Here is a 24,508-nt window from a genome sequence, read left to right on the forward strand (position 1 = left end):
AGCTAAAAAAAAAATTTAGAAACCAAAATCAGAATCGTAATGGTGAATTATATTTCAAGACGGCTGTAAAGGGCATTAAAACGTTTATGAAAATAAAGTAGAGAACAACTTTTCCACCTTTTTAGGTCATCTTAAGGTTAACAAAGAAAACGTTTGCAACTGACCGTTAGGAACGCAGTAGTGTATTGTTTATTGTTGAATAGCACAGATATCCCATTCTGTAATTTTGTGCTTAACCCCAGATAAACCAAACACAATTATTGTTGAATAAGCGGCTAACAAGTTGTTGCCCTCTAGTACCGTCCCCGCTGGAACAGTCCACTAATTTACAACGCTAAAATCAGGGGTTTGATTCCCTCGATGGACTGAGCAGATAGTCAGGTGTGTTTTTGCTGAAAGAAATCACTCACACACCATCTAGTGCTACAGCGGTATGTCTGAAAACTTACATCTTTGGAAACCGGGTTTTGATACTTGTGGTGGGTAGAGTACAGCTAGCCCATTGTATAGCGTTGTACTTAATTTTAATCAGTCCACTAACAAATTGTTAATCTATCACTTCAACTTTTTTTTTTTTTACAATTATGTTACCTTGAATATTAAGAACATTTCCAACATTATGAACTAAAACAAATTTTGAATCCCAAAAAGAAAACTGCAAAACGATTAAGTCTACATATTGGATTAAATTTATAGTAAGACAAGTATATTATTGGCTTTTGAATTTTAATGCATGGTCATGTTCTGACACAACATTGCTCTTGAATTCATATTTGTACACTATGCATTTTGCAAAATAAAAACAAACTATTTTTTATTTAGAAAATATAGAATGGGATGACAAGTGACAGTTTAAATGAAATTTTAATTAGAAAAATATTGTGGTAATTCCCAAACTTTTCTGGAAAGAAAGAGGGAAAGAGATATTTTGTTATTGATAATAATTCGATTTAGAAAATAATACAAATTAAAATGAAATATGCTTAAAGTATTTTCTTTTGTGTTTCAGTATATTTACAGTAATCGACCCCTGTTGATTTGAGTGTAAACAAATATCAAACTATGCCTTATAGGCTTGGAGATTGGTTTCTTAAAAATACAGTATGTCGAATGTTGAATTACGAGTAAGTAATATATTTTATCTTTTTTTTTTTAGCTTTAAGTTTAAAATCGAAGAATGTATTCTATTCAGTAGACAAACGATCATGTGCATGTTATAATTCATTATCAGTAATAAGCAACTTGTCATTTGTTTAGGCGTAGGCACTAAGGCTTATCCATATTTCCAAACGTAAATTTAATTATAATTTAATATTTTGATGTCCTGATTTTTTAAATTTTAATCTTAGGTTTTACATACGGACTAATCACAATAAAACTGTAGAATCTGCTTAAAACATACAACATTTTTGGAGACCTTTTTCAAAAATTGATGTGCATTATATAATTGGTTAAATACGAAGTAGGTTACTCTTACAAATAATGAAGTTATAATACTGTTTTACTTAGTAAGTTTTAAAATACGTTACCAGCCAGTATCTGTCATTCTAGTAAGCGACGATTTGGTTGGACCGAAGTTGTTGTGGGCTTGTATATATGAGCCTCACCATGTTAACTGTTTTAAGATAGATTGTCATTCCTTTTAATTTTGGTTTGTCATCTACATTTTTGTGAGTAACTGAGAAGATAAAGTATTCCTAGTATTGTTTCTACAGCTGTTCCCTTTCATAAAATTGTGAATTGTAATTTTTACATTCAATACAGGTTTAATTTACAGTCATGTGAGTGTTGTATACTTTACAGAAAGTATTTTTATTCAAATAAAAATTATAGTTTTAAATTTTAAACTGCTTTTATCATCACTTTTAGACTAATATTTGATTCTCTTATAACATATAAACTATATTCTATGAAGAAAAATATCTGTTTTAAAGTGTGTGAATTGCTATATGTTCAGTAAGCAGTTCAAGTAAGAAAATGGTGTGTATTTAAATGTTTTTTTTCATGGTTTTAATTCATGTTATCAATTAAAATAAGTTATGTAGCTTTGTGAATTGCTATATGTTCAGAAAGTAGGTCAAGTAGTGATAAGAAAATAGCATGTATTTAAATGTTTTTTTTTCACGGTTTTAATTCATGCTATCAAATACAATAACTTGTGTAGGTTTTTGGATACTGAGTAACATTGAAAATGATTAAGTAAAGAAACCCTATCAACCTTTCATGTTTAGAAGATGAGAAAATGAAATTCACTGTATCCATATTTTTATTAGCCTAATGTAAGGGTTTCACTCATGCAAATCTCTTTTTGTTTGTATTTTGCACCTCATGACTTGCAAAGTTTCGTTTTTTGTATTTTTATGATAAAATGAAGAAAAGTAAAATATGATTTTTCCATAATAAAATTACGATAGGTTAGAAAGCAAGATGAAACACCACAGCATTATCGCTTATTATTTTAATACTTTTTTATTTAGTGGAGGTTTCATATTAAGAAGAGTGTGTAAATAGCAGACTAGAAACCAGTATTGAATTCTCCAAACTATTTAGTTTCATTGTGCTGTTTTATGTTATTTCCTGATATGTAATTTGATTGAAACTAATTATTTTTTATAGCAAATGGTCCTCAGCTTCAGAGTGTCTGAGCTACAAGTTCTTTTGGGATTTGCTGGAAGGAATAAGTCTGGAAAAAAACAGGAATTACAGTATCGGGCCTTAGAACTTCTCAAGCACAGATCTACACCTATAAATATGAAAATCCAGCAGCTACATAAGTAAGAAAAAGGTTTTGTTTAGTTTTAATTATGTTGAACTGGTAGGGAACCTGGGTGATAACTTTAGTTCTTGGTTGTCCACGTGTAACCTGGGTGATAACTTTAGTTCTTGGTTGTCCACGTGTAACCTGGGTGATAACTTTAGTTCTTGGTTGTCCACGTGTAACCTGCATGATAACTTTAGTTCTTGGTTGTCCACGTGTAACCTGCGTGATAACTTTAGTTCTTGGTTGTCCACGTGTAACCTGCGTGATAACTTTAGTTCTTGGTTGTCCACGTGTAACCTGGGTGATAACTTTAGTTCTTGGTTGTCCATGTCTTTCTTCTTTACATGGAGATGTTTTGTCACATATGAATTTACTTGTGTGAGGTCATAGAATTCTGTTGTTTTTTTTTGTTGTGCTCTTATATTCTGGTTCTTGTACATGGTGGATTTGTTCTTTTATATTTGTTAACTTTTTCAGTATGTATGTTTTTCTGTAGTCTTACAGTGCTTAAACTTACTTTGGTAACCTGTAAAAACTGAACATTTGTGACTGTTTTTTTAAGTTGTTAATCTAAATTAACTAATTTGTTGATATTGTAACCTATAAGTAACTTGATAAAAATGTCTTGTTAAGAAACTTTCTAATTAATTGTTATTGTTACATTCCAAGTATTTAACATTGAGAAAGTAGGGCTAATTCTAGAATTGCTTTCAGACTGTTTTGTATGTAAGATACTTTGGTTTTGTGCTAAAAGGTTCATGATTATTGGTGTGGTTTCTGTCTTGATAGGTTGTGCAGGTGTGGAAAGTATTTTGGAGATGCCCCTACAGGTGTTTTATAATTTTTCTCTTGAATGGTTGATTGATATAGATGTTTGATATAATTTCTTTTCAGTAAACCGTTCTATATATGGTTATTTAGCATCGCGCTAAACATGCTCGCCCTCCCAGCCGTGGGATCGTATAATGTGACGGTCAATCCCACTATTCATTGGTAAAAGAGTAGCCCAAGAGTTGGCGGTGGGTGGTGATGACTAGCTGCCTTCCCTCTAGTCTTACACTGCAAAATTAGGGACGGCTAGCACAGATAGCCCTCGAGTAGCTTTGTGCGAAATTCCAAAAACAAACAAAACAACAAACAAACTTTATTAATAGTTAACAACAAATCTAAAACAGCATTGTTCCTATTAGGTTCCTGAAACAACTGGTGAAGAAATACATCTTGTTCCGTTTTCAAAAGCCTTTTATATCATGATTTGATCCTTGTCATTTCTCAATCTATATGCATGTAATTAAAATAACTCGTAGTTATGACTTAATAAACAGGTGAAATTTTAATCTCATTGTAAAGTTTCTCAGTAATTTCATCTGTATTATGTGATGGTCCATAACAAATTATCACTAAAAGTTTTTCCTTCTTTATTCACTAATATAAATTTTGATGGATTAAAACTTCTTGCTGTTATCTTTTATATTCTCAACTTTAACGGGTTGTAACTTGCATTTTAAGTATAAAGCCACTCCACCTCATCTGTTTAGTACCCTGTCCTCATTAAATAACCCATTTAACCCTTACCACTGTCTAGACCTAGTTTATAACTCTTTACAGCTGAATTGTAGCCCTTGGAAACAAGTTAGCCCTACTCTATTTATATATAAACCATCCATTCCCAAAAGCTCCTTTTTGTCTACTGAATTGATTCCATAAGTCCACCCACTCAATCTACCCATTTTTACATATTAACCTGAGCCTAGCATTCAGTCCTAGTAACCTATTTATAATTTCACCACCAAAACTACTTCTCTGATTTATCTAAAAAAAATTAAGATGTGGTCTTTGTCCTTAAATGCTTTTAACAACCTCTGTACTCATCCACGTTTCTCTGACCTACCTTTCACAAATAACAAAATCTGCATTATTGCTAATCCCATTTATTATATTACTTGCTCTGTCAGTTACATTCACCACCCATACACCTAGAAAGTATAATCTAATTATTCTTACTCTTATTACCTCTTAGACAATCCTGTCCACAAGTATTTTCCAAGAATCATTTACAACTATAACTTCTAAGTTTGTCATCCATATCCTTCTCTGTTCCCTTTTTTCCTCATTTGTACAAACCAAGGGCTGAAATCTGTTGCTCAATATAACACGTTCATTACATTTAAACCCACTACTTTTAGCCCTTCTAGTACTATTTCTAACTTCCTGAAAGTTGTTATTAGCTGATGTATTTCTTACATGTAAAAACTTAAGGTCCTTTTGAAATCCTGCTGTCATTTACCACAGTTTGCACTTCTAATCTGTTACAGTTGGAGATATGTAATTTTATGTACTTTGGTAAACTCAAGATTTTGTTTCAGGGACGGTTGTTCCATTGTGGGATTATATTGTTTTAAATATATGCTTTTATCTGCTCTTTGTGATGACTTAATCTGAGGTCTTTGGGTAGTTTCTTGTACATTCTGTAGTTGATAATTAACTACTGGTTGTGGTTTATTAGTACAGTGTAATTTCCTTTACCTGATGGAAGTGGGACGTTTTTATTTTAGTTGGTACAAAAATGTTTGTCTTAGATAGGAATTAGCTGTAAATATTACTTGATCATAAAATGATCTACATTTTAAATATGGATATAAGAAACAAAGATGTTTCTCTAAACAGGCAAAGGTTTCCACCCAGTACATCGGTCATAAATTCTGTTGACCCATGCCATCTGTATGGTGCTCTGCCTACTCTTCCACATATTACAGGACTAGATGAGTCAATCACTGGAAATCAAATGGTACCTCGTAACAGCCTTTACTATGACTACACTTCTCCCAAGCATGCTGTTTCCAGTGATCAAAGTCTCTATAATATGGGCAAATACCCACTGCACTCGGATGTTCGCCTGAAACCTTTACCATTCTATGATGTCCTTGCAGAACTGCTCAGACCAAGTAGTTTATGTGAGTATATTGCACAGAACAGTGTTTTTCTGGTTGGTAAATCATAAACAGTGAATAAACATGTTTTTGTTAGAGCTCTGCCCTAATTACCTTGCACTTATCAACACTACTCATATGTGTAATTTAGACAGGCTGCCACCAGAAACCTCTTTCTGTCCATAATTTGAAGGCTCTTAACAAAAGATGTTATTACTACCATTTTTGAACATATCCTTGTAATTTCAGTGTTTCTTATTTTTGCGTGATAACTTATGCATCCATATTTTATAAATTGTGTTATATTCTCATGAACTGATAATTGTCGTCACATTCTCAGAAGATGTAATTGCGAACTACATGTATACTGTGTTACGTTTATGTTTACATGTCTTTATTTTCCACATTATGTGAACAGACCTGGCAAGCTCCTCGAGTCTTAGGGGAGTCCTGAAAAAGTCCCAGAAATAAATATATAATTTTCAGTTTTGTTCCATAGGTTTTGAGTTTTTCAATAAAATCAATCATTAACATATTTTTATAGCTAAAATTAATTTATTCTGTTGGGATAACTGTATACAATGTTTCTAATATCCTTAAGAAGCACGGTGACTGATTTAACAAATTTTTACAAAAATCTGAATGTGCTTATTAGTATAGAATTGTGCTTCCACCTAAAATATCTCTGAATGTTCTAGACTTTATTGGTTATTTACTTCACAATGGTTTTAAAACTCTCTGTAGCCAAAGATACATGGATCTCAATGTTTAAAAACACAGTTCCGAACACTATTTTAATGAAAGTTTTGCTGGTATATTGGCTTTCTTGGATAAAAAATCAAAATTAAAAAGTACATTAGCTTTACAAGTTTATATGAAAGTTGTTAATATTTTAATAATGAGATGTGATAAACAAATGCATTTACATAAATATAATTACATGTGTTCCCTTAAAAATTGAAAATTTTATTTTGTCAAAATGTGTCTTGTCTGTCCACACACGTTGGCCAACAATATGTTTAGTTGTCAATGTCTTTGAAATTTCTGAGTATTGCTTAATTTTACGTCCAGGTGGGTTAAGACATTTGACTCGTAATTCCAGGGTCGCAGGTTCGAATCCCCATCACACCAGCCTTGCTCATCCTTTCAGCTGTGGGGGCATTATAATGTGATGGTCAATCCAACTATTCGTTGGTAAAAAGAGTAGCCCAAGAGATTGCAGTAGCTGGTGATGACTAGCTGCCTTTCTTCTAGTCTTACACAGCTAGCCCTCGTGTAGCTTTGTGCAAAATTCCAAAACAAACAAACAAAAACAATTTTATGTTAAATTAATTCAGAGGTAAAGGACAGTGATAAGTACTGTAGCTTATCTTAAAGCATTAACCATTAAAACTCACTGACTTTGTTTTCCCAAGGATAAAGTGCTGAATTAATTGAAAATCTCATCGTATCAAATTGTTAAAATCATTTGCCCTTGAAGAAGTTTTCTACTTTACTAAAAAATATCTCAACCATTTATATCTATCTTTAGGCAAAAATACAACAACAAAAGAGGTGAAGTGTAATAGATTTGTTGACACACTTTTCCTTACACAGATATTTAGGGTGTTGTTGGATTGGCCCAAAACCTTGTGTATATTGTGAACTGTGTTGTCTGAGCATTTGTCTGTCACCCAGTTGTGACAGTTGCTTACTGTGCTGCACTTTAAACAGTTGTGCATGCAGATAAACCTCAACATTCACTTCTGAAATGATAGGAGAAAAGTTACCAATAACATTGATGACAAATTTTATTTAACAAGCAGGATGTTCTACACCAGGGGTGTGCAACATTTTTCGTCGGTGGGCCATATAACCAACTTCATCAATCAAGCGGGGCCACTTAAAAAACAAGCTTATTCGTGTACATGCACAATAAATTAAAAAAAATTCTCAAAATGCAAGCAATAATATTTTATATTTTTGCATGAGTGATCATTTTAGTGCGACACTTGAAATTTAGAGTCCTTGCAGAGCTTGTCAATATCAGCTTTGACAGAAGTGGTTGCCACTCTTAACTGACTGGTCAAATGTTCATCAGTCAGCTGACTTCTACATTTGGTTTTGATGAGCTTCATTTTGGAGAAAAATTGCTCACAGCAGTAGGTGCTACCAAAATGGGAGGCAATTCTTTGTGCATGACGGGACAAATTGGGAAACTTTTCACGTACACAGAGTTTGTAAAAGTCTAGCAAACTGTTTTCAGAGAATTTCCTTTAGTGTCCATGTCAGCCTGCAGTTCAATGAGTTCCATTTGGCAATCATCAGGACTGTCTTCCACTGCCAAATCAAAAGGTTGAGCGAACAATTTCAATCTAATTTCAGTTTGTCTGAAATCTGGAAATCTGTTTGCAAACTCATCATGCAGCTTTTGTACACTGGTTCCATATTTGGTGCAATCCAGATTAAGAAATTCCAGTTTCCTAGTTGCAAGACATGTAAAATGGGTCAATATGGCTCTTCTCAACTGAACCTGGAAAAGTTCCAATTTCTTCTCAAAAGCACAAATATGCTCAAACAACTTATTCACAAGTTGACTTTTCCCTTGTAGTTTTAAGTTTAAATCAGACAGATGCTGTGTAATGTCTGTGAGGAATGCTAAGTCATTCAGCCAGTTCTCATTGCTCAAGAAGTCCACATTCTGACGTTTGCTCTCCATGAAGAACTTAATCTCCTCTCGCAGATTTCAGAATCTCTTCAAAGTAGCAGCTCTACTAAGCCAACATACAGCAGAGAAGTACAAAACATCTGAATACTCACTGTCCAGCTCATCTAAAAAAGTTTTAAATTGTCGATGATTTAATCCTCGTGTTCGAATATAATTTACGCATTGGACAACAGTTTTCATGACTTCTGCAAAATCCAGAACTTTGGTGCACAAGCTCTCTTGGTGAATAATGCAATGGCTTACAACTACGTCTTGTGCTCCAATTGCAGTTAGAAATTTCTTGGTGAATCCATTTGTCCTACCTGTCATGGAAGGAGCACCATCTGTTGTAACACCACATAATTTATAAGGATTCAGTTCAAACTTTTCTACAACCTTAAGCACTTGTTCACAAATATCCTGTCCTGTGGTTGTGGAGGAAAGGCTTGCCATATCTAAAACCTCTTCGAAAACATCAAAGCCTGCAGTAACAGCTCTGATGAAAATGACAAGTTGGGATGTGTCATTGATGTCAGTTCTTTCATCCACACATTCTTCACACGAATTCAATCTCTCTTTCAAAGTTTCTTTGATGTCCTCTGAAAGATCTTTTGTCCTGCGTGAGACAGTAAAGCGGGAAAGGCTAGTTTGCTCCACCAAATATTTTTTCTCTGGACATGCATATTCTGTGAATATTGTTAAACAATTTTTAATAAATTCTCCATCACTGAAAGGGTTTCCCTTTTCTGCCATACATTCACAAAGCTTAAAACTCAGTTTTGTCACCAGTTCTGAATTTTTCTTGAAAGTGGTAAAAACACCTTGTTGCTTTTCAATGGATGTTTTAAATGTTCAATTTTGTCCTTTCGTGCCTGACCAACAATTTCATCAAACTGGGAGGAGTGCTTAGTTGCGTAATGTCGCTTAATATTGTACTCTTTCATGACTGCAATTGTAGTTTGACAGACGAGGCAGACAACACCTTGATTATGTGGGACAACAAGATATTTTGTGCACCATTCACTGTTGAATAACCTTCCTCATCATCAATTTTTCGTTTCTTAACTGCTGACATTTTACTAGTCCTGAAATCAAAACAAAAATTATTCTCACGAAAATAGCAAAGTAGAAAAAACATAGAATTTATTTACACATGGAACCTCTTATGGACAGAAACACATGTTTCTAAATTGGCATCCCGATCATAGCCTTCCGGTACTTAAATTAATTGAGAATAGCAAAATACAGTGTGACCTCGCCTATTCGCGGTTCGCCATTCGCGGCCCCGCATATTCGCGGGTTATGCGCGAACTGCGTTTTGTAGGTCACAGAGACTGAAAGGGCTTTTCGAGGAGATTTCTGTTGTATTTACTCAATCAAGCCGTTTTATCAATTGTCGTCTTCACCAAACAAGATTGACTGCTATTGGCTGACTGCCTCAGCTTCCCAACAACGCAAACGGCAAAGCACAGCCCGGTAACGCACGGTACAATTTAGTGAAATACATAACAGTATGCAATATTGCTACATTATTACTGCATCAATGAGTATAAGTATCATTAGTGTTTGGGAAGCATTTCATATAGTATATAATCGCATACATATACGTTTTAAAACTGCGTCCAATATTCGCGGTTTTTCGCTATTCGCGGGAGGGTAAAGAACGTAACCCCCGCGAATAACGAGGTCACACTGTACATAGAATCAGATGCATCTGAAAGCAAAAATTTTAATAAATTCAGTAAAGTCACAACAATATGCTAAATAATAATCAATTTACCTTCAATCTTTTGTAGTAACTGTAAAAGGTAATAAAATTTTCACCAATAATGAATGACGGACAGCAGAGGTTGGGGAAAATTGTCGCCAGCGGGCGAAGGCGAGGTTCAGGACATGACGTTGAGTCGTAGACAATAGTGCTAGTGCACGTCACCTATTCATGCCCTAAGGAGGCCGACCAATCGAATTCGGCCTGCTCCTCTCTAGCAAAGATAATTTTAGAAGTTTGTCGAGTCGAAGCCTGGGAATCCTGTAGGATCGATGCTTTTAAAAATATTCCATTTGCGTTGGATTACAGATCAGGCCACATGGTTAGATTACAACAACTAGGGCCACACTAAATGGCTTGGCGGGCCGGGTTGTGGCCCGCGGGCCGCCTGTTGCACACCCCTGTTCTACACTAAACTGTCAGGAATTAACCACACTATCATTCACATTTCAAAATGTGGTGTAACTTAAAATAATTGTTGAGCATTTAAGTTGTGCTGAGAACCACTGAACAATAACATATGGTAAATTACATTTCAAAATGTGGTGTAACTTAAAGAATAAAAAATGTAGTTTTACCATATTTATTGTTCAGTGGTTCTCAGCACAACTTAAATGCTCAACAATTATTTTTCTTGGTGGTGGGTGGTATAAATAGGTCACAACTTTGGCTCTGAGTGAAACTTAAAGTGTACCACAATTAATTTTTTTAAAGTCCATGAAGTAATTTAAGATCATAGATTAAATTAAACTTTTCATGTAACTGGGGATGAATATCTTTATTAGATAAACTCAAATTTATCACATCACGGGATGGGTGCTTCTACTTATAATCTCATATTCTTTTATGTTGTGAATTCATATTGTTTTTGTTTGGAGTCAGAGAGATGCTTTTGGTAATAATTACTGTTCAATTCAGACTTTTATGTCATCAATAAATAACAAACATGAGTGGAATAAATGTACCTTTGCCTATAACTTTACACATACAGATACACAAATTTGCCAAAGAAGGTTTCACCAGCCCAGCTCACAGTTAAAGCAGTCATTGAGGTCAGTAACCAATTGTTAAGGAAATCACAGAGCTCATGAGTGATTAACTATATTGTGGAAGTGATCTGTAGGAAAAACAAAACATGTTAATTTTTTTGTTATGATTTTGTACCAGTTTTCTTAAAAATTTGAATAGGTATTTTGTTCTTAATTATACAAACATAAAAAATATTCAAGAAACAAATTCTTTTTTATCTCCTCTTGATTTTGTTAATTAAATCACTAAAATATGTTGATGTTAAACTTTTTTGAATCTTATAGGCCTCATATTTGTGACACATATCGACCAGTTTGTTTCTAAACCTTTGCCAGTTTTAAAGGCTTAAACCAGAAATTAAGTGAATCTTGTTCATTGGAATTTTCATATTATGAGATTTATTTCTACTTTTGAATTGGACTGATTTAAGAGTAAAAAAAAAGCTTTGAGTTATCGTCCTAGGAAGTGAGTGGAGATTTTTTGAAAGTAAATGAGTATTACTTTCTTTTCTTAAGTGCCCAAAAAACCAGGGAGGTTCCAAGAAGATACCTTTGCTTTTCATATCACACCACAACAGGCTCACGATATAGCTATGTCAAGGTATGTTTTTTGCCTCTAAATCTGAATGTTTAACTTCATGGAAAATGAAGAAAGAAATTAATTTTACTTGTGGCTTGAAGTAAAAATTCATTTAGTTTTATGTTTTGCTTCAGCATTTGCCAAAGTGTGGGATTCAACTCCTTAAGGTTCACAAATGTTTTTTTTTTTTGGGGGGGCATGAGTGGTTAGGTTAGAGTCTGTAGTGTAATAATCCAAAATTTTGTTTTAATATATTTTTTCATTGATGAAAGTAATAAATATTTACTACAACACATATTTTAATGTGTATCCATGTGTTACGTCTGATTTAAAAGAAAGGTAGGTGGTATAAACAACCACATTTATTAAAGAGGAGTATGGATGGCAAATATTTGGAAAATGTTTCACTCAACCATTGTTTATAGAACGTAAAAACATTTTTGTAATAACTGGTTTTTCCCACAGTAATATGAGGTGTGTGTATGTATATACTGATAGACAGTGTATTCCCACTGCAATGTGGGTCCTACTTTGCAGTTACCTCCAAAACCTAGGATACATTTTGTAATTCCACATTGTAGCTTGTGTCCTAGGATCTTTTTTTTTTTTTAAATGTGCAGTGTATTTTAAAAAAATTCATGATAACGTGTTTTGGTTTATAGCTTGAAAATTTTATGGTTATAATATAATTAACTGGAGGTTGGTATTTGCTGTTTTTAATGCAGCCCTTCTTCATGATTTTGTTTATTCATTTAACTTCATTTAGGTGTAAATTATTTAATTTCACTAAAATATATATATACTTGAATTACAGAAGGTACATTTATGTTTCTCAGGAACAGTGATAACAGTAACTGTTACCTTATACATTTCACTTTCTTATTGCAAACTTTTTCTCTCATTGATAATATTAAGACTTCCCACAAGTACAAAAACTTTTCATTAATGCTGTAATTTTTATGGAATAGTAGATGACATATATTGAGTGTTTAAAGAAATTTAACTTTCCAAAGTGTAATGTTTTTAACGTGACCAGGCTTACACACCTATATCATGGTCCCCGGTGGAGTAGCAGTAAGTCTTTGAACTTACGAAGCTAAAAACCAGAGGTTTGATTTCCTCCTCAGTGGACACAGCAGATATTCTGATGTGGCTTTGCTATTAGAAAAAAAACAAAATTCAACTTTTTGAGATTATTTTGTTTTTTGGTTTATGAACATGCTTAGCTTGACATAGACATTTACTAAGTTAGGTAGTTAGTGAGCATAATTCAAATGTTTTATTAGATTTTTCATGAAACATATTTGTTTCTTTCTTTTTCCCAAATACATTGTTATTATTAGTGTTATCTGATGATGGTATTTGAAGCTAATTTTAAAGTTAATACTTTGTGAGAGAAATTTTATCATAAACATTAGACTTGTTGGTTATGAGTGCTTAATATCCTTTCGGTTTTTAAACCGTAATCTGTCGGTTGTGGGATGTAATTATAAAAATAAGTTCTGGTTCATGTGAACTGTCAACAGATTTGTATTATATTATTATAGAGTCACTTGAGTAAGACAACTTCATGAAATAGATAAATCAGGTACACTTCAACAGTTTCTCTTAACGTGCTATGGATCGGAGATTGAGTGATGACGCTGTGATATTGAAGTATTGGACTCCTACTGCCTAGAGTTGTTACTACCCCGGATAACTGTGTTTGCATGCTTAGCCTTGCCAAATATGTTTGAAAACATCATAAATGATATGTAAACATTCTTGATACAGTCATAACATGTGAACATTCTTGATACAGTCATGACGTGTGAACATTCTTGATACAGTCATGACGTGTGAACATTCTTGATACAGTCATGACGTGTGAACATTCTTGATACAGTCATGACGTGTGAACATTCTTGATACAGTCATAACATGTAAACATTCTTGATACAGTCATGACGTGAACATTCTTGATACAGTCATAATATGGAGAATAAACTGAAATGTAAAATAAATTGATGTCATTAAGAGTTTCATATGATTTTCTTGAACTGTTATGAACTTTGATGTGATACTATTATTTTTCCACCGATCAAAGTTTAATACATATATAAAACTGTCATTTTGAGTGTAAATGCTGGTGTTATGAAATATGTAGGCTTCAAGTTTCCACCATTCTTATTAAATCTTTTGAGAGAGTACTTGACAATTGTTTTTATTTTCTTAATGTGGGAGTTTGGTAAACAAAGCTCATTGAAGGAAGGGGGGGGCTTGGTTTTCACAAAACTTTAAAGTGTCATTTTTTTATGGGTTGGGTAAATTTAATTTATAATGTACTTCAACGTTAAGACTTTAAGAACTAGTATAATTGAGTTTATTTCAAACATTTTCTTCTGTGACTTTGTAGGTTGAAATTCTTGATATTAATTTTTGCATCTTTAAACAGTTATATCTAAGAAATTATAATGACCTTTGGAACTTGTTAAATATCTTTATCCTTTTAGAACAGGGAGCAAAGATTATGGTATTCAAGTCCAGATGCGTTTTTGCCTCCTTGAAACTACCTACGAACAGGAAGATAACTTTCCTCCAAGCATATGCGTCAGAGTCAACTCGAAAATGTGCTCTCTTCCTGTTAAGTATTGATACTGTGTTGTTCGTAAACAAAACCTTCTAGGTTTCAGTGTGCTGGCACTTGTTCAGAGCCTTTAAAACATTCCTTGTAAAGAAACTTTTACTAGTGGTTTAAAATTCACAACTTGGATATTTTAAACTTAAATTTCTTTTAAGTTATAACTCTTTGTTATCTTGGTATAAACAATATTCTTTGGTGTCTGTCAAGTACACAAGTCTAATTCTGCATACAAAAAGGCAGGTTTTACATATCTATAACCTTCAACTTGTTAAGATTAATTTATTCTTTTTGGCCTGCTGTTTATCCATTAAGGAAACTATTTATGATAAAGTGTGTAGTTTTAGATCTAATGATGAATATGTAAGGTTATGCTTATATTGATTTAGCTTAAGAGTGTACAACAAGCCTAAGGTGATTTTATTTAATATATATAACATAAAGGATGTTTTAGTTAAGAACCATTGTGTGTTAAAATTTAAAAGAAAACTGAAAATAAATACCAACACATTGTTAGTTATGTAATGTCATTAGTTCAAAAAAGTAAAATTATGATTTATCCATAACTTTATTACATGAAATTATTGTTACAGTCGATATAGATTGCTTTAAACATTTGTAGGTGTTATAAAAACAATTCCATAATATATGTATGTGTGACAATATTTTCAGAATTAATAAGGTCTTAGAAAAGGTTGGATATTTTTATAGGTTTTGATAGCATTTTTCAGTAATATCATCTTTTCTTTGACAAATAGGACTTACTGCTAGAAAATTAAATTTAAAGGCTTTCTAAGTCCTGAGATGTCAAAAGCTGAATACTCAAGGAACCAAATTACTCCATTAGGAAAAACATTAAGATATTTTTAACATGGATTAGTTTGTCATAGAACATATTTGTAATTAATCACATCATTGGAAGTTACTTAATAATGTTCAGCAAAGTTAGTTCAGAATTACCAAGTGATGGTTAGCAAGAAATGCTTTAAAGATATTAAGACTTGAGTATATTACTTATACAATCAAAATATGATAAATATAATCCTGCCAGAATTTGTAAAGCTAGAAGTTCATATTTTTACTATGGATTTCTGATAAAGGTCTGTTTTATAAAATGGTTTACTTGAACTGTTTTCAACAAGTAAATCAACAGTATTTCAGATTAAATAGATTAATTAATAGAAACCATAATTTAGAGATTGTGTGCAGAAGCTGAAGCTATAACTGAAATACACACTAAAAGCTGATTTCAAACTGAAAATTAGCAAGGATAGAACTTTCCTGTCCAAAACATTAAACATACGTAGCTACATAATGACGAGAAACCTGAAATAAAAATGTATCTTGGAACAGCTGGTATGGGTATTAACACTTTTATTGATAGGGAGAGAATAACGTTTCATCTTTCCTAGGTCATCATCAGGTTAACTTGAAGATGACCTTTGTTATCCTGAAGATGACCTAGGAAGGTAGAAACATTGTTCTCTCCTTATCAATAAAAGTGTTAATACCCACACCAACTGTTCTGAGATACATACATAGCTACTTGAAGAAAAAGTTTAATTCATAATCCAATGATTCAAACAGATAAAATGATGTTTTGACAATGGTTCACAGATATCAGGTTCTCTCTTTTCTCTCCTTCTACATCAGGACTTTTTATTTGATCATCTGAGATGTATTGTTGGCTGTGACAATAAACACAAATAGTTAGTGATTAATAATAAGTTATGCGTCCTGAACACACACAGAAAATGTCAGTCCAAACATACTTGACAACACTGAGTACATCTAACTGGTTTTTGTTCATAATACATTATAAAACAAAAATTATTTTGGTTTGTATTTTGTTCATATTTTCTTAACATTTTATTGTACTTTTCTGTTTTGTGCGTCATGGTTTCTTTAATGTAACCATGTATAAGTTACACATCAGACTAGGTTTTTGTAGCATTCATGTTAGAAATTAAGTTGATAGTGATTTCCATGAGCTTTTGTTTTCTTTCTGGTCTCGCTCCTACGTCACTTGTACAATTTCTGGAATATATCTAGACGCTACAAATACATGTCTATTTGTTTATGAGTGTATTTACTCTATATGCAGTTTATGTTATCTGTCAGCTGTTTAGTTAAAAGATTCCATGGATTCTACTTGTGCCATATTCAAAGGCTGCATTTATGCAGAATTCTGTATTATATATTTTACTAAAACTTCACAAGAAACACTGCATTTCTAAAATTTGGATGTAACGAGATCTACTGATTACCAAAGTAAATTTGTGTAATGTAACATGAAAAATGTTCCACTGCTCTAAATCTCCTCTTAAAAACAAGAAGAACAACAACAGATGTGTATATATTTAAAAACCATAGGAGTTCAGTAATAAGAAATAAGTTACCCTTTCATTAGGCTCTTAGTTGAAAATTTAAAAAGTTTTGTTATCACAATAAACTCATATTATCTGATTAGAAAATGAATTTTCTTGTTCCCTATTTGGTTTTAAACTTGGTACGATAAAACTGATAATTAAACATTTTGTACCACAGTATGTATTATATGCTATTAACTGTTTGACATGTTTAGGTTACTTTAGGATCATATAATTGACACTGATTAATAATGGAAGTTTCTTTTCTTCTGTGTAAAAAAAAAAATTTTTGGTTCCAATGTTGCACAGTTAACCTTTAAAAAGTTGATTTGTATTGAACCATCTTTATAAGAATAAAATGTTAGTGGCTAAAGTGGAGAATTTAAACAGTGTTGTTAACAAAATAATACTGTATTATTTGAATAGATTTCCTAGTTTTATTTTTATTCATTCTGTAATAGTTTTCAAATTTTTAAAAATAAATGATCACATGTGCTGTTTTCCAAAATTTTGGTTGTTTTTCTAATTTTGTATGTTGTTTCACTTTGTATTAAGGCTACTTGAAAGATATCTAATATAGCAGATTTTTACTTTGGCTCAGCACACATTTGCCTGATAAATAAAATTAATTTTGACTATATGTTTCCCTTGGTTAGGTACACATGTTCGAGTCCTTGGTTAGGTACACATGTTTGAGTCCCTGGTTAGATACACATGTTTGAGTAACTGCATATTTATAAATACAACATTTAGGGCTCTAACATTGTCATGTACACAGTACTGTTGCAAGTAATAATTAATTGAAAGTTTTACACTTTGAGAAATGCACAAGCTTAATGTACAGCTTTAAGATATCGAGCATCTCTTATGTAACAACTGAACACTCATACATGCAGTAATATTAGGCACTGTAGTGATGTAGTACTGTTTGTATATTAACTTAGCTAATCAGAAGTAGTCTTACATTAGAAAATATCTATTTTGATAGAACAGAAACAGTGTAAGTATTATGATGTAAAATATAGGTGTTTAATGTATGTTTATATGTTCAGTCTGACCTTATGATTTTATATTTGTATTCATAATTTACCATTAACTGCTGTTTCAGTGCTATAATAGTAATGATGGTGTGGTAGTGATGCATATTTATACTTGTGCACCATATATATATACATCAAGCACAACACTGCTGTTTCAGTGCTATAACAGTAATGATGGTGTGATAGTGATGCATATTTATACTTGTGCACCATATATATATACATCAAGCACAACACTGCTGTTTCAGTGCTATAACAGTAATGATGGTGTGGTAGTGACACAGTATATTAAAAATAACAATATAAACAAAGTACTTGTCCATTAGGCATGATGTAATGGTGAAACTTGCCATAAAAGGATATTAATTTTTTACCCTTGCTTTTTAGATTTTTGAAACTTTTTCCAGTGTCAGAAATTCATCTAATCACTTCCCATATTTGGAATGAACTGTTTAAATAACCTGTTCCTTAGTACATTTATTTTTATATTAACAAAGAAGCTATTGTGGTCTACAATAAGCTATTGTTTAGTCACGAGGCACTTCAAAAAACTTTGTATTGGTTATTTTTCTAATCGTACAGGAAAAGTTAGAAATAGTCTGTTTAAAAGTGTTTCCAATCATATTGTGTGTAACACCATATAAGGTGCTTAAGAGACTTGTTTATCTTATTCAAACCATCTTGTGATCTTTAAAATGATTTTTCTTTCTTTCTTTCAGAACCCCATTCCCACCAACAAACCTGGGGTGGAACCTAAGAGACCAAGTCGACCAGTAATTATTACAGAGTTATGTAGACTGTGTTCCAATTCCACCAATCATATCAACGTGACATGGGCATCAGAATATGTTCAAGTATGTTTGAGCTAGTGTTACTTCAGCTTATTAAGGGTTATTCTTATTTTTCCATTATAACATAAATTTATTTGAGATCAGCTATGAAAATGCTTAAGTTTCGTATCAGAATAAAAGTGTGAAATCATGAATTATAGTGGTTTTGGTCCACTTTCCAAAGTATTTGTATTTCTGTGAACCATCACTTGTTTACCAAATACTTCACATATAATCAAGTTTCATACTTTGTTTTTTTTGTGGGGGTTGGGGGGTGGAGGAGGAACATTTGTTTAAACCTCTGCTTAACACCCTAAACCTGATCAGTTGCTGCTAGTGTCTAGCTGGCAATCCCAATTTACCCATTGGATGGTAACAATGGCCAATAACATTTATGTCTCTTTGGCTGAAAACTAATGTAACCACTTTATTATCTACTTTTTTATAAATGGACTGGAAATTTTATAAGGTATAGTGATAATTATCAGGAAATTGTAAAAACAGTTTTGGTAAAACATGCAAAATATTGTGGATTTTAGAGTTAAACCAACTGGATATTCATATCTGCTTTTTTTTTTTCCTTCAACCACAATTGTTTTTGTACAGTTGCATCTCTAGAAGTTTGTTTTTAAATGATTTTTTTCTTGCATAAATAAGAAAGAGTTCCCATCTTAAACGGTCTTGAATATTGTTTGTTTGTTTTTATTGTACAACTTTAATTTTATCATTGTGATATCCATTTTCTGGTCTAATTTCAGTCTGTCTTTAATGTTTTCTTCTTCTGTGATTTTATTCTGATCCAGTTTCTGAAAAGTTGCTCAAAAGCTTGTGTAGAATTCTCTTTACCCCCATTCGCAAGGTTGATTGCACTATTTCTAGTCACTGTTTATTTTTTGATAAAGCCACTAGGTTTTATCATATGGATCTTGTTATTCATTCACTGTTTGTGTGTGTGTATGTTGTTTGAGAAAACACTTTGTTATAGTGTACTTTGTGCTTCCATTTGCTAATTTTGTATGAAAGCAACTATTTCTCCTGTGTTTCTCAATTAACTAGGACGTTTCCAAAGAGAAACCAGAAAGTCGGATGTCGGTCATTTGGTCAGAGTTACATTGTTCACAATCTTCTGCTTTTTGAAAATGGGATAAGATTATACTCTTCACTTGTTTATTTTATGTTTTAAATAGTTTTGAAACCAGTACATAGTATTTAGTATTTGTGATGGAAACTTACTGGTAACTGTAATCAGAACAAGCTAATTTATGGTAAGACAAATAACAAACTTATGTAAAATAGTGTTTACTCTCCATTGTATATTTTGGTTTTTGTGGTTAAAATTAAACTTTACATTTTTGAGCTTTAAAAGATTAAAGTGGAAGCCATAACAAGTAAAAATGTTTGAGTTACCTAGTTACAGATTTTGATTTTGAATGTAACCTTTATCATGTGTGAGTTGTGAATACTTTTAACAATAGATTTCCTTAATTTGACACCTTCTGGAAAGTCTGTTTTTCAATCATTTTATGTTTAACTGTAGCTCTGAAGAGGTCAGTTTGATACTGTATGTAATTGCTATTAATACATACACTACTTTAATCGTATCACCATGAGTATTGTTTACTGCACATGATAAAAGGTTTTCAGAATCTTACATTCAAAATTTTATTAAACTTCTTTTTGTTTGTGTTAAACCAATTAGTATAGTCAATAATCATAGCTTATAATCCATACTTTAATAGTATGTAAATTTTAAGTTCTTAATTACACAAGGCAATATTCTAAAAAATCTTGAATTTCTCTCAGTGGAACACATGATACATTTTCTCTTCTCTGTCTCATCCATCACATTCCAAAAAGTATAAAAAGGAATGTAAATTATTTACTATAAAGTCTTCATTGTTCAGACAAACCATAATTTTTATAGTCTTCAGTCATTTTTGGTTACAGAAGCTGTGAAACAAAAGTCCCGACACCCTCTGTCACATCCTCTCCTGCAGGATTTGTTAATAATTCTCTCTCACTTTTAATTATATATAACCTATTACCACCTTTCAATTGGCATATTGTAGCATGTTGTGTTCTGAACAGATAATCGTCTGTTTCTATCAGAGTGCAAGCTTTGTTCTTATGGGAAAGGTAATGACTAGCGTGGATGAATTTTAATGGCTCTTGTGATACAGTCAGAAAGCCAGAAAAGTTTTAAAAGTTAGACATGCATCAAAGAACAATAAAATAATAAAATTTAATTATAAAGCCCCTCGGTGTGAATTCCTGTACATGGTAAGGGGTCCTCCCAGGGAAGGTTCTGTTCTTCCAGTTTACCTCTTCTGGGATCTAAACATTCACCCACGTGTTTGCCGTGCGTAGTGACTCATGAATGGGAGAAGATGATCCTGGTGGTTGAGGGGTCCAACTTTAACACACCACTTTGGCCTTGAATTCCTTTAGACAGGCAGCCTTGGGGTTGCCCCCTGTGGGCCATTTGACTGGTCCATTTGAGCTAGGGTTAACCAAGTGCCAGTGTTGGATGTTCTCAACAGGTGTTGTGGACACTGTATCTTAGGCTGGTGTTTGGGTATAGTGCTCACGAAACCCTGGTGTTGCTGCCCTTGTTTGACATTGTATTGCATCCCATTTTAGGGCTCCATGGTGGGTGGGGTCAGTGGGCACTGAAATTCCTTTTTTTATTATGTATCATCCAAATAAAAACTTAAATAAAATAGTGAAAAAACAATTCATAGGTAAACGACCATGTTTTGAAGATTCTGAGCAGCAATCCTTAACATCTGTAACACCTGTTGTACCTCACTTTCTTATACTACATTCTATTTCAGACAAACCTTTAGGGCAGATGTCTCCCTTGTTCATTCAGAAGGGACTAGAGGGACTTGCTGGTTCTCCAAAGTCACTAAGGAAGCTTCGACCTGGTGACATATTGGTAGAAATATCCACACCTCAACACAATGAACTCCTCTTGCATTAAAAGGCAATTGGGGATATAGCTATTGAGGTTACACCTCATGCAACTTTGAATTCATCATGAGGAGTTATTGTTAAGAGAGATTTGAAAAACATCCCTGAGTTAGAGATTCTTGCTGGTTTCTCCACTAAAGGAGTTTCCACAGTGAGGCGTATCTCACAAAGATTGAATTACGATGCTGATCAACATCCTCATTCTGACATTTACATCACCTGTCCACCTGCCACCATCAAGGAAGGTTATCTTAATTACAGGATATGGCCATATATTGCAAACCCTCTCTGTTTCCAATGTAAGCGGTTCTCTCACTTGAAGACATCATGTCGTGGTTCCTTGAGGTGTGCTCATTGTGATGGCAAGGACCACGATGCTTATGAGTGTAAAATGGACCCACATTGTGTCAGTTGCAATGGCTTTCACCCGTTCTACTTTCATTCTTGCCATATATGGTTGGAGGAAAAAGAGGTGCAGCGTTTGAAAACAACACATAACATTAGTTATCCTGAGGCTCGGAAATTGCTGTCCGCCACTCCATCTTGGACATATGCTACTGCACTTCATTCCACAACTACAGTGGGAGTGCAGACAGATTTCTCTGTGCCTCCAAGAGAATCATTTTCAAAACAAATGAAAAGCCTTTTGACCTCCATGGTTAAAAAGGTCAATGAATTGACTTCCACACCCATCTCTGTTCCTCCCATCCATTCCAACAAACCTCAAGATTCACATCCTTCAGTTTCAAATACAGGCATTTCTTCGGATTTATCTTTTTCTTCCACCCCAAGATGCAAAACAATCATTCGTTCATGTTCTCAGTCACTGGAATCCCATCCTAATAACAAAGACCTGCCCAATCGACCCAGGGCAAGATCCATGGAGGTCAATAGACCTCCTCCAACTCAGGACAGTAAGGAAAAAAGACTTGGTCGTAAACAGAAGGATTCTCTAGCCACTTCGCCTACTCATCGTTAAAAATGGCCACCTGGATACAATGGAACTGTCGAGGTTTACGTTTTAATCTGGATGACATCAAAACACTGATTGCTTCCTACCATCCTGTATGTCTTTCCTTACAAGAAACATTTCTAAAACCTGCTGATACAGTCACCATTCGGCAGTTTTCTCTGTAGAGAAATTGACAGGCTGTGTGATGGACGAGTACATAGAGGGGTGGAACTATTGGTTGATCAGCATGTGCCCACCCTGTATTTGTCACTTAACACACCCTTGGAGGCTGTAGCCATCCGTGCTTCCTTGGGTCATACCATCACTGTTCTCTCTACCTGTCCCCTGGAGAGACATATGATTAATCAGACCTTGATGCTCTCGTTGAACAGTTGCCATCTCCCTTTCTAATCCTGGGGGAGTTAAATGGACATCATCCCCTCTGGGGAAGTGCTGTTATTGATAGGAGGGGTCGCTCTGTAGAGCGTATGCTCTCCGATTACAATCTTTGTCTTTTCAATACTAGTTCATTCACTTATTTTCATGCACTTAGTCAGTCCTTTACCACTATTGATCTCTCAGTTTGCTCCCCTTCATTATTCTCCCATTTTTCATGGAGGGTTGACAGTAATCCACTAGGCAGTGATCATTTTCCCATACTTTTGAGAGAGACTAGCCGTGGTTGATGCCACCCTACCTCGTTCCCCAGTGGAAGCTGGATCAAGCATACTGGTTAACATTTACTGCTCTCACAGAACTTGATCCTGCCATCATGAGTCAACCATCAATAGACAACTGTGTGGCAGCAGCAACTGACTGTATTATACAAGCAGCTGCTCAGTGTATTCCTAAAACCTCGACACGTTTTCCACGATATCCTCATCCGTGGGGGAATCCTGCTTGTCACTTAGCATGGAAAGCTCAAAAACAGGCCTTGGATACTTTCCGTAGATATCCCACACTTTCAAACTGCATCGCTTTCCAACGGGCCCATGCACATGATAGGTGGGTAAGACGTCAAAGCCAGCAGAAATCTTGGATTAAGTTCACAACTAGCATATCTTCTACCACCAGTTCCAAGGTCATATGGGACATGATTCGAAAGGTTAGTAGGCACTACAATTCTGTCCCCCTCTCGATCTTACTCTCTGATGGCCAAGAGGTAGCTGATGTCTGGAGCATTGCCAATACTGTAGGTAAAAGCTTTTGCCAGGTACCTAGCACTTCTACTTGTTCCTCCACCTTCTTGGCCATCAAGACTCGGGCAGAGCGTTCACCTCTCTCCTTTCGAACTGACTGTCTTTTTTACTATAATCGTCCTTTTACACTGGTGGAACTGAAAATGGCCCTTCATTGGTCTGGCAATTCCTCTGTTGGACCTGATGATGTACACTATGACATGCTATGCTATTTCTCTCCTGCTTCTCTTGATGTTCTAATTGTCTTTAACCGGATCTGGCAGGAGAATGTTTTTTCTGATGTCGGGCACCAGGCTATTATCTTATTTTTCTCTAAGCCTGGAAAGATCCCAAGATTCCTTCAAACTACTGTCCAATTGCTTTGACGAGCTGTCTCTGTAAGACCTTGGAGAAGATGGTTAATGCTCATCTTGTTTGGTTCCTCAAATCAAACAACCTCCTCTCGCCCACTCAGTGTGGGTTCCGACTACAGCACTCCACCACAGACCACCTAATTTGATTTGAAACATCAATCAGAGAAGCCTTTCTCAAACGCCAACATCTTGTATCAATATTCTTTGACATTGAGAAGGCTTATGACACAACATGGAGGTATGGCAAGACCTCCATATATATGGGTTACGTGGCCATTTACCCATGTTTATTAAAAAATTTTTAATGGACAGGAGATTCCATGTTCGTGTGGGTTCAACACTTTCCCGTTCTTTTGTACAGGAACTTGGGGTCCCTCAGGGCTGTGTTTTGAGTGTCACACTTTTCAGTATAAAGATAA

General features: G+C 34.0%; 1 protein-coding gene across 1 annotated transcript in view; it reads left to right on the forward strand.

The window, feature by feature from the left end:
* The first annotated feature begins 1,000 nt into the window (after positions 1–1,000).
* LOC143231790 (E3 SUMO-protein ligase PIAS1-like) overlaps positions 1,001–24,508 on the forward strand; it is a 37,715-nt gene continuing 14,207 nt past the window's right edge. The window contains exons 1-6 of the mRNA XM_076466441.1: positions 1,001–1,124; positions 2,617–2,774; positions 5,429–5,715; positions 11,690–11,774; positions 14,246–14,375; positions 18,502–18,636. Of these exons, the coding sequence (XP_076322556.1) occupies positions 1,104–1,124; positions 2,617–2,774; positions 5,429–5,715; positions 11,690–11,774; positions 14,246–14,375; positions 18,502–18,636 (816 nt within the window). The 5' untranslated portion in view covers positions 1,001–1,103. The remainder of the gene's footprint in view (positions 1,125–2,616; positions 2,775–5,428; positions 5,716–11,689; positions 11,775–14,245; positions 14,376–18,501; positions 18,637–24,508) is intronic.

Source organism: Tachypleus tridentatus, chromosome 11 (genome assembly GCF_004210375.1).
Source record: "Tachypleus tridentatus isolate NWPU-2018 chromosome 11, ASM421037v1, whole genome shotgun sequence".
Taxonomy (NCBI): Eukaryota; Metazoa; Arthropoda; class Merostomata; order Xiphosura; family Limulidae; genus Tachypleus; species Tachypleus tridentatus.